Raw genomic sequence first — 11,609 nt, 5'->3', positions numbered from 1 at the left:
TTATATGGAACGATTCCATAGTGGGTATCAAAACCTTACGATTAAATTGTGTGTGTAAAAATTAAATAACAATTATAAATTTTTACCTCTAATATCGAATCGAGATTTTGGACACCAACAGATTGCTCTGCTCTTGTTGTATATCCCTGGAACTGATGGACGAACTGTTCTTCAATCAGGTCCACGAACGGATATTTAATCCCTCTGATAGATTGCACTAGAAAATCTATCAGAAGTTTCTACGAAGAGATTAACGAATTTGATCCGTTAAACCAGACTGCAATTCAAAATTCACAGACTGGATTTTCCGAGCAGAGGGGAGAAGGGGGGCGGCCACTACTGAGAGAAAAATATGGTTTTTTTTTCGAAAATTGTGACCTGTTGTGTTTTATTTCTGTACTGCAATAACTTATTTATAATGTAGGCCACTAACAGCTTAGGGCCCATTAGTCATAAGTTCAAGCCCGACAAGCAAAGCCTGCATGTTCAGAAATTAATATAAAATTCATCGTGACTCCGATTGATAAACCAATTTCACCAATGTGCACAGAAACCATTTCTGCACCTTTTAAAGTCAAGATAAATTTTTCTGAATCCGAATTCAGTGGTTTCCAAAAATGTCCATCCCTATGTCATTTTAGGAAATCTTACTCCTCTACTCATAATTAAGAAGTCCAACTTCTTTGTTCATTAAATTTAACTCTTTAAATTTAACTATCTCAACGGGGATTAAAAATCCATTACTCTGTGTGACCCTCAATGGTTCAGGGATACAGCTAGCCGTGGGCTCACAACTCCTTGTGACTCGGAACAACAATTTCCGACTTGCCCATCGAATCATGGTATGAGCGCCTAGCAACATCGCCCCATGATTCCCTAGGTATCACTGATAGTGCCTGCAAGAACCAATAGATTTTGGTTAGCGTACAGTACGGTCCCTTCATCCAAATATCCCGAACGAATCAACAACCATTGGTATATCGAGAGTCGTTCGAGATTCGATAACTATGCAATACATCTTGAAGATCAAATAGTGACATCGCATGTGTTACTAAGAAACCATTTCTTAAAACACATCATGTACTCTGGCCAGAGATTCGTCACACTAATATCTCCTCAGATCGCATAGGATATCCACACTCGCAAGTATGTGGTGAATCCTTGACAACAAAGCATCGACTCCTATATGTGTTGTAACTGTACCCAATCCCGACACCTGATGACCCCAATAGAGTCGGTAAACGAGTCAAAGCACAGTACTAGCATATAGAGTCTCAATGATGTTTCAAGTAGTAAGGACTAATGGTGTACAACCAAAACCGCGGACTTTATCCACTCGATAAGTGATAACCACTTGGAAAGTCCGGATAGGTTAGTTCGATCATTCATCGTATGAATATCCATTTGCATGCTTCGAACATCTCTATGTTCCTTACCAATGAAACGTGGTACTCTGCATCGCAAATGCTAGTCTCTAACTCGAGCGATCCTTATCCTTATTATCGGACGGCTCAATTGACTAGGAACAGTTTAGAATATACAGTGACTATAAGATGTGTTTCATGATAGACATCTTCATGTTCTACCACATCTTACATACACTATAGTATATTCAAGGTCTTTATCAAAACAACAATAGTATATCACAATATAACAATATGAAGAAAGATAAAGTCATTGCCATTAATAAAAGTGTAAATTATATTAAACAAAAGATTATTTATACAAAGAGTCATCAAAGCCCTTAGCCACAAGTTGGCTCACTGGGCACCCACTCTTTCATTTTTATCTCGTGAATTCGTGAATATTTAATTTTATTTCTTGCAATTTTTAGTTTTATTAAAATCAAAACATTTTCGTAGATCTACATAGGATTAGGATTTTTTTATTTACAAATATTTGATATAATATCATTTATTCATTCTCCGTGGGATCGACTTGGACTTAATTCCTATATTATAACTTGACATCATGCGCTTGCGAACGAAAAACACGCAACAAGTTTTTGGCGCCGTTGTCGGGGATTGAATTTTATTTGATTTATATTAAATTGTGCTAATTAGTCTTAATTTTGATTTAGAGAATTTTATTTTATTTTGTTGGTTCTAATTTAAAAATTTTTCCTGTCTATGCAGTTTATGCGAAAAAGCCAAAGTTACGACTCACTGCTCTTTGATCCGGAAATCGAGAAAACTGCTAAAGCTTTGAGAAAATCTAGAAGAGAAGAGTTGCAACAAATTGCTGAAGAAAAGGAAAGAGCTGTCAATAATGCTCCGGTGCCGATCAGAGATCACTTTCGACTGGTGATCAATACTTATTATTCTGGGATAGCTAGGCAGAATATCACAGCAAATAATTTTGAGTTGAATCCAGCTCTGATTAATATGGTGCAGCAGAATCAGTTTAGGGGTGCAGCTATTGAAGATCCAAATTTGCATCTGCATACTTTTCTGGAGATTGCTGACATAGTGAAGATTCATGGTGTTACTGAGGACACCATCAGACTACGATTGTTCCCGTTCTCTCTTAGGGACAATGCTCGTAGTTGGTTGCAGTCATTACCTCTTGGGAGTATCACTACATGGAAAGACATGACATCTAAATTTCTGGCTAAGTACTTTCCTCCTGCCAAGTCTGCTCAGCTGAAAATTGAGATCACTACTTTCAAACAGCAAGATTAGAGCTACTGTATGAAGCTTGGGAGTGGTACAAGGAATTGCTTAGGAAGTGCCTGAACCATAATTTTCCAGATTGGGAACAGATCGAACTATTCTACAATGGTTTGAATGGCCCAACGAGGATTTCTGTGGATGCTGCAGCTGGAGGTTCAATATTTTCTAAATTTCCTGAACATGCTTATGAGATGCTTGAACAAATGACTGTTAACAGTTATCAGTGGTCGAGTGAGAGATCTGCAATAAGGAAGCCTGCTGGAATTCGTGAGGTTGATGCATTCACTGCTTTGACTGCTCAGATGGCTACTATTTCTACACAGTTGGCTGCACTGACCAAAGGGAATCAAAATTCTACTGAGACAGCATCACTGGCGACTGCTGTAAATTTTGGTGATGGATTTGAGAGTGTGGAGCAAGCTCAATATGTGAACAACAGGAATTACAACAACTATCGAGGTAATCCTGTTCCCAACCAATATATATCATCATGAGAATTTTTCCTATTCAAACAATAACAATGTGTTGACTCCTCCACCGGGGTTCAATACTCAGAATGGTGAGGGTAAGGCATCGTTGGAAGATTTGGTGAATAATTTTATTGCAAAATCATCCACAAGATTTAAAAGGAATGAGAATAAGCTGGATAGTATGGAGACGCACTTGACCAATGTGAGCGCTTCTATAAAAAATCTTGAAACACAAATTGGTCAGCTGGCGAATGCATTGAATAATCAGCAGAGAGGTGTGTTTCCTAACAACACTGAGGTTAATCCTAGGGATAAATGCAAGGCTGTTACTCTTAGACGTGGCAAAGAACTTGGAACTGATAACCCGAAGGCAGTGGATGATGAAGAAGTTGAAGAGATTGTGGTAGAGTCTGAAAAATCTGTTAGCCAAAATTCCAGCAAGTCTGCAGTTGTGCCTGAGAAACTGCCAGTGCCAAAATCTGTTCTGCCATATCCTCAGCGGTTCAAGAAGAAAGCGTTGGATGAGAAGTTTTCAAAGTTTATTTACATCTTCAAGAAAATTCATATAAATATTCCATTCGCTGATGCTTTGGAGCAGATGCCACACTATGATAAATTCATGAAGGATGTGATGGCGAGGAAGAGAAATATTGAAGAGTTTGAAACGGTGAAATTGACCGAGGAGTGCAGCGCCATCCTACAAAAGAAATTTCCACAGAAATTGAAAGATCCAGGGAGTTTTACTATTCCTTGTATTATTGGTGGTGTTACTGTTAATAAGGAATTATGTGATTTAGGTGCAAGTATTAATTTAATTCCTTTGTCTATTTTCAGGTCGTTGGAGCTTGGCAAGGTGAAACCAACCACGGTTACTCTGCAATTGGCAGACCGTTCTCTGACATATCCTCGAGGAGTTGTGGAAGACTTCTTGGTAAAAGTAGAAAAGTTTATTTTTCCTACTGACTTTGTAGTACTGCTTGATATGGAAGAAGATCAAGATGTCCCTCTAATTTTGGGAAAACCATTCTTGGCGACTGGCAGAGCGTTAATTGATGTGCAGGAGGGTGAACTAACTCTACGAGTTGGTGGTGAAGCTGTCACCTTCAATATCTATAAAACCATTAAATACCAAGATGAGGTACATTCTTGTAATCGAATTGAGTCATCTGATTCTCATGAAAATAAATTTTGGTGCAGGATTGGAATTGGAGGACGCTTTGGCGAGGTGCTTAATTAATTACATAACCCAATTTGAGGGGGATGATTGGGAATTTAGAGAGCAATTTCTTGCTCTTGAAAGTTTGCCAAAGGAAAAAGATGGCCAAGACAAAATTAAAGCATTGTCTGAGGAAGTCGAAAAAGAGGCACCAGTTTCTTCTACTCCTGAATTGAAAGAACTGCCTGCTCATTTATGCTATGTATTTTTGGGAGAAAATTCCATTAACTCGGTAATTATTTCATCTTCTCTTACTCCTGATGAAAAAGATAAATTATTAAGAGTTTTGAGAAAATTTAAATCTGCTTTGGGTTGGTCAATTTCAGATATCAAGGGAATTAGTCCCAATATTTGCATGCATAAGATTTTAATGGAGGATTCATATAGTCCTTATGTTGATCATCAAAGGAGATTAAATCCTGCGATGAAAGAAGTGGTAAAAGCTGAGGTGTTGAAATTATTAAATGCTGGTATTATATATGCTATATCTGACAGTTCGTGGGTGTCGCCAGTACAGGTTGTGCCGAAAAAGGGAGGTATGACTGTGGTAAAAAATGAGAAAAACGAGTTGATCTCGACTCGTACTATTACTGGTTGGAGAGTTTGCATTGATTATAGAAGGTTGAATAAGGCTACTAGGAAATATCATTTTCCTCTTCCTCTTATTGATCAAATGCTTGACAGGTTGGCAGGTTATAAACATTACTATTTTTTAGATGGATATTCTGGCTACAATCAAATTGTTATAGTGCCAGAGGATCAAGAGAAAACAACTTTCACATGTCCCTATGGTACTTATGCTTTTAGGAGAATGCCATTTGGTTTGTGTAATGCACCGGCTACTTTTCAGTGGTGCATGATGACAATTTTTTCTGACATGGTGGAAGAAGTCATGGAAATTTTTATGGATGATTTTTCTGCGTTTGGGTCTTCTTTTGATCATTGTTTGCACAATCTGACCCTTGTTTTGCAGCACTGCCAAGAGAAAAATCTAGTGCTGAACTGGGAAAAATGCCACTTCATGGTGCAAGAAGGCATCGTACTTGGGCATAAAGTGTCATCTAATGGGTTTGAGGTGGATCGAGCAAAAGTGGTTGCGATTGAAAAGCTTCCACCGCCAAATAATGTGAAAGCCATAGAAGTTTCTTGGGACACGCCGGGTTTTATCTTCGTTTTATTAGAGATTTTTCAAAAATTACTAAGCCTTTATGTAATTTGTTAGAAAAAGATACATCTTTTATTTTTGATGATGCGTGTTTGCAGGCATTCACAAAGATCAAGGAGGCACTAATTTCTGCGCCTATTATGATTGTGCTTGACTGGAAAGATCCGTTTGAAGTGATGTGTGATGCCAGCGATTATGCTGTGGGAGCAGTTTTGGGGCAGCAAAGAGATAAGTTGTTTTGGGCGATTTATTACGCCAGCCGCACTCTTGACGGAGCACAACAGAATTACACTACTACGGAAAAAAAGATGTTGGCTGTGGTTTTCTCCTTCGACAAATTCAGGTCCTATCTCATTGGATCAAAAGTAATTGTTTATACTAACCATGCAGCAATTCGCTATCTCTTTGCCAAGAAGGATGCCAAGAAAAGATTGATTCGATGGATACTCTTACTACAAGAGTTTGATTTTGAAATTAGAGACAAGAAAGTGAGTGAAAATTTAGTGGCGGATCATCTGTCTCGCTTGGATTGGAAGGAAAAGCTGAATATGAACTCATCAAGGAGAAATTTCCTGATGAGCATCTTTTTTAGGTAAATTCTAAACTTCCTTGGTTTGCTGACTTTGCTAATTTTCTTTCTTGTGGGGTTTTGCCTCCAAATCTTAATCATCACCAAAGGAAGAAATTTTTCCATGATGTCAAGTTTTATCTATGGGATGATCCGTTTGTGTACAAGAAGTGTTCGGATCAAGTGATAAGGAGATGTGTGGATGAAGCTGAAGCAAAAGAAATTTTGGAACAATGTCACTCTGCACCATATGGCGGTCACTTTGGAGCCTCACGAACAGCCGCCAAGGTACTTCAGTCTGGTTTTTATTGGCCAACTTTATTTAAAGACAGTTATACCTTGGTAAAAGCTTGTGATAGATGTCAAAGGATGGGTAATATATCTAGGCGTCATGAATTACCCCTTACAAATATTTTAGAAGTTGAATTATTTGATGTTTGAGGTATTGATTTTATGGGACCATTTCCCCTCTCTTTTGGTCAATCTTATATTTTGTTGGTTGTTGATTATGTTTTGAAACTGGTGGAAGCAATCGCCACCCCCACTAATGAATCTCGTGTAGTGGTAAAGTTTGTACAGAAAAATATTTTCACGAGGTTTGGAACGCCAAGGGCCATTATCAGTGATGAAGGTACACATTTCTGCAATAAGATTTTTAATTCATTACTGACAAAATATGGGGTTAGACATAAAGTGGCATGTGAAAGAGTGGGTGCCCGGTGAGCCAACTTGTGGCTAAGGGCTTTGATGACTCTATGTATAAACAATCTTTTGTTTAATATAATATACACTTTTATAATGGCGTTCACTTTATCTTTTATCATATTATTATGTTGTGACATACTATAAGATGTTTAGATGAAGACCTTGAATATACTATAGTGTATGTAAGATGTGGTGGCACATGGGGATGGCTATCATGAAACACATCTTATAGTCACTGTATATTCTAAACGGTTCCTAGTCGATTGAGACGTCCGTTAATAAGGATAAGGATCGCTCGAGATTGAGACTAGCATTTGCGATGCCGAGTACCACGTTTCATTGGTATGGAACATAGAGATGTTCAAAGCATGCAAATGGATATTCATACGATGAATGATCGAACTACCCTATCCGGACTTTCCAAGCGGTTATCACTTATCGAGTGGATAAAGTCCGCGGTTTTGGTTGTACACCATTAGTCCTTACTACTTGAAACATCATTGAGACTCTATATGCTAGTACTGTACTTTGACTGGTTTACCGACTCTATTGGGGTCATCAGGTGTCGGGATTGGGTACAGTTACGACACATATAGGAGTCGATGCTTTGTTGTCAAGGATTCACCACATACTTGCGAGTGTGGATATCCTATGCAATCTGAGGAGATATTAGTGTGACGAATCTCTGCCAGAGTACATGATGTGTTTTAAGAAATGGTTTCTTAGTAGCACATGCGATGTCACTATTTGATCTTCAAGATGCATTGCATAGTTATCGAATCTCGAACGACTCTCGATTTATCAATGGTTGTTGATTCGATCGGGATATATGGATGAAGGGACCGTACTGTACGCTAACCAAAATCTATTGGTTCTTGCAGACACTATCAGTGATACCTAGGGAATCATGGGGCGATGTTGCTAGGCGCTCTTACCATGATTCGATGGGCAAGTCGGAAATTGTTGTTCCGAGTCACAAGGAGTTGTGAGCCCACGACTAGCTGTATCCCTGAACCATTGAAGGTCACACAAGTAATGGATTTTTAATCCCCGTTGAGATAGTTAAATTTAAAGAGTTAAATTTAATGAACAAAGAAGTAGGACTTCTTATATCAGAGTAGAAGAGTAAGATTTCCTAAAATGACATAGGGATGGGCATTTTTTGGAAATCACTGAATTCGGATTCAGAAAATTTATCTTGACTTTAAAAGATGCAGAAATGGTTTCTGTGCACATTGGTGAAATTGGTTTATCAATCTGAGTCACGATGAATTTTATATTAATTTCTGAACATGTGGGCTTTGCTTGTCAGGCTTGAACTTATGACTAATGGGCCCTAACCTGTTAGCAGCCCACATTATAAATAAGTTATTGCAGTACAGAAATTATACAACAGAGGTCACAATTTTCGAAAACCCTAGTTTTTCCCTACTGTGGCCGCTGCCCCCTCTCCCTCTCTGCTCGAAAAATTCCAGCCTGTGAATTTTGAATTTGCAGTCTGGTTTAACGGATCAAATTCGTTAATTCTCTTCGTAGAAACTTCTGATAGATTTTCTAGTGCAATCTATCAGAGGGATTAAACTTCTATTCGTGGACCTGATTGAAGAATTGTTCGTCCATCAGTTCCTGGGATATACAACAAGAGCAGAGTTATCTGTTGGTGTCCATAATCTCGTTTCGAGATTGGAGGTAAAAATTTAATTGTTATTTAATTTTTACACGCACAATTTAATCGTAATGTTTTGATACCCATGATATGGAATCGTTCCATATAAAATTTTAAAACTTTCGCTGAATCGGGTATCAATTCTGATTGATCTGATCACCGTTTTCCAACAGTGGTATCAGAGACAGGTTGCTCAGATCAAGCGATTAAATTAATCAATTGTACAAAAATTTTTTAAGCCTCGGTTTTTGAAAGAAAATAAAAATTTAAAATTTTTGACGGGCAAAACACGGGCAGCGATCGTCGCTGCCCAAGGGGCAGCGATGGGCTGCCCAGCCCGAGCCCCTTTTGGGGCGCGGGCTGCCCGGGATCGTCCCGGGCGGCCCGGGAAAATTTATTTTTTATTTTAATTAAAATTTTAATATGTTAAAATTCTATTTTTGGTCCGATCGAAAATTGTTTTTGATTGGTCCACGAGGCGTCGGATCGAATTGTTCGAGTCCGAAAATTTTAAAATTGATTTTTGGATAAATTTGAATTTTTGGAAAATTTATAGATTTTATCCGTTAAATCAGATTTTATGAAATTAATTATTTTTGGTACAATTGATGATAAGATATGATCTTATGGATATATTGAGTAAAATATGATTTTATGTATAAAATTGGATTTTATATGTAAAATATGATTTTATTTGATAAAAAGATAAAATATGATTTTGTATGTAAAATAAGATTTTATATATGGAATATGATTTTATCCTTTTTAAATTTAATTGCCATTGCATGTTATCCAATAAATTAATTTTGAATTAAATATTATTGGATAAGGATGATCGATTGCCATGACCAATTTTGTAGTTGTATGTTAGGGAATTTACATTTGTTTTTTTATTGTTGTTGGATTTATTAATGGGCCTGGTTTATGGCCCAATATGAATTGTCTATGTAATAAAAGTGGGCCTGGTTTATGGCCCGTTCCCACCCCTTAAAATGTATCCCCTACTTGTCATAGTTATTTATTGTAAATACATTAGACTTAGTGGGAGATGAAGATTTGAAGACGGAGGTGGGCCCAGCAGACAATAAAGACTGAAGAAATGTAAATTGGAAGCTCAATGTAATAGAATTGCATTGCATACCTGCATATTACCTAGGATTGGACTTAGACTCGTGATTGGCAACCACGGGTCGATTAGAAATGGAATCGATCATCCTATATAATATATGATATTATCGTTGTATGCATGTTTTAGACTAAATTGTATGAATCCCGCAAGCATACAAATTTTAAATGATGAGACAAATTTTCAAAATTAAAATCCCTCATTTTAAATATGATTTAAAATTGATATCAAGATAAATAAAGGAAATTTAAATATTGTTTAAATGTTCCTACCTTCCATCAACGATCAATGTATGAGATGCTACCCGCGGATACGGTCCGGCTCATATTATTGGGGGGGCCCGTTCGTCGGAAAGCTGTACATTGGATCGACACATGTTGTAAGTTGGGTGAAACTCCCATGGGATCGGCTCATATTATTGGGGGATCCACATGGCGACCGTCCATCACAACTTAATATTGATGGGTCATCTTGACATGTCACAATAAACGGCGTCATATTATTGGGCCCTTATTGGACATGAGGTAAAAACGTGGAGGTTGCTTTGGAAGCAATTGGGCTCTACCTTTTGAAAATTATGGTTGGCTGATATTATTCGGGACCATAGTTTGTCAATTGGACTCCATGTTCCCACTAAGGAAAACAGTTTCCCGTTTTCACTAGAGGGTAGTGAAATCGTTAAAATAGTGGGAGTGAGATTCATAAAATAAATTTCGCCTATTTTATGTCTTAGTAAATTAATTAAACAATCACTGATTATTGTCTGTTTCTTTTCAGTATTTCATTAAGATGAATTCGCGCAATCCACTATTCTCTATTCTCGAACAAAATAAACTGACTGGCGCAAACTATACGGAATGGTTCCGTAAGTTGAAGATTGTCTTGACCTCGGAGAAGATGCTCTACGTGTTAGAAAAATCTCCTCCGAAGGAAGCACCAGCTGACATAAGTCCGGAAGAGTTGGCCAAACTTGATACATGGTGGGACCATGATATCAAGGCCAAATGCTATATGCAAGCCTCGATGTCTGATGAACTCCAGAGGCGATTTGAGGATACCGTGAATGCTGCTGACATTCACGTACAACTCAAGGAACTTTTTGGGGCTCAATCGAGAGCTGAAAGGTTCGCTACTGTAAAAGAGTTAATGACGTGTCGCATGCGTGAAGGGACTTCGGTCCGTGATCATGGGGTACGCGTGATTTGGCTCATACAGAAGTTGGTAACGCTTGATTTGGTATTGAAGCATGAACTCAATGTGGACTTATTACTTCTCTCTCTTCCTTCTTCGTTTGACGGATTTGTGGTGAATTTCAATATGAACAAGATAGAGGCCTCCCTTGAAGAGATGATCAATATGCTTGTAACTTATGAAGCCACTTTAAAGAAGGATAAACCGGTTCTCTTGGTGGGCTCCTCTTCCTCTGCTAAGAAGGGGCCAAGTACAAAGGGTAAGAAACGTGTAAGAGTGGGTGCCCAGTGAGCCAACTGTGTGGCTATGGGCTTTGATGACTCTTTGTATAAACAATCTTTTGTTTAATATTATTTACACTTTTATGGCAATGACTTTATATTACTTCATATTGTTATATTGTGATATACTATTGTTGTTTTGATAAAGACCTTGAATATACTATAGTGTATGTAAGATGTGGTAGAACATGGAGATGTCTATCATGAAATACATCTTATAGTCACTGTATATTCTAAAAACCGTTCCTAGTCGATTGAGCCGTCCGATAATAAGGATAAGGATCGCTCGAGTTTGAGACTAGCATTTGCGATGCGGAGTACCACGTTTCATTGGTAGGGAACATGGAGATGTTCGAAGCATGCAAATGGATATTCATAGGATGAATAATCGAACTACCCTATCCGGACTTTCCAAGTGGTTATCACTTATCGAGTGGATAAAGTCCGCGGTTTTGGTTGTACACCATTAGTCCTTACGACTTGAAACATCATGGAGACTCTATATGCTAGTGCTGTGCTTTGACTCGTTTACCGACTCTATGGGGGTCA

The 11,609-nt window shown here is 38.0% G+C and overlaps 1 protein-coding gene and 1 non-coding gene across 2 annotated transcripts; one reads left to right on the top strand and one right to left on the bottom strand.

Moving 5' to 3' along the window:
- Window positions 1-2,384: 2,384 nt before the first annotated feature.
- On the top strand, window positions 2,385-6,468 carry LOC140877448 (uncharacterized). The gene is made up of 9 exons (XM_073280985.1): window positions 2,385-2,483; window positions 2,996-3,055; window positions 3,228-3,623; window positions 3,741-3,945; window positions 4,114-4,230; window positions 4,340-5,529; window positions 5,622-6,011; window positions 6,116-6,379; window positions 6,451-6,468. Exons 1-9 carry the CDS (start codon window positions 2,385-2,387, stop codon window positions 6,466-6,468), a joined length of 2,739 nt encoding a protein of 912 aa, XP_073137086.1.
- On the bottom strand, window positions 2,641-2,745 carry LOC140885900 (small nucleolar RNA R71). The gene has a single exon (XR_012151313.1). It is a non-coding gene; the product is annotated as a small nucleolar RNA R71 (small nucleolar RNA).
- Window positions 6,469-11,609: the final 5,141 nt, after the last annotated feature.

The sequence above is a fragment of the Henckelia pumila genome, chromosome 2 (genome assembly GCF_033568475.1).
Source record: "Henckelia pumila isolate YLH828 chromosome 2, ASM3356847v2, whole genome shotgun sequence".
In the NCBI taxonomy this organism is placed as follows: domain Eukaryota; kingdom Viridiplantae; phylum Streptophyta; class Magnoliopsida; order Lamiales; family Gesneriaceae; genus Henckelia; species Henckelia pumila.
Note: the sequence above shows the minus strand (reverse complement) of the source record. Positions and strands in the feature narration are given on the sequence as shown.

What these genes read in the sequence shown, in the direction of transcription:
- LOC140877448 (XM_073280985.1), top strand. Translation starts at nt 2,385, where the DNA reads ATGGTGCAGCAGAATCAGTTTAGGGGTGCAGCTATTGAAGATCCAAAT. An exon ending in AACTGCCAGTGCCAAAATCT is followed by an intron (nt 3,624 to 3,740) that starts GTTCTGCCATAT and finishes GCTTTGGAGCAG; the next exon opens with ATGCCACACTATGATAAATT. An exon ending in TTGAAATTAGAGACAAGAAA is followed by an intron (nt 6,012 to 6,115) that starts GTGAGTGAAAAT and finishes CATCTTTTTTAG; the next exon opens with GTAAATTCTAAACTTCCTTG.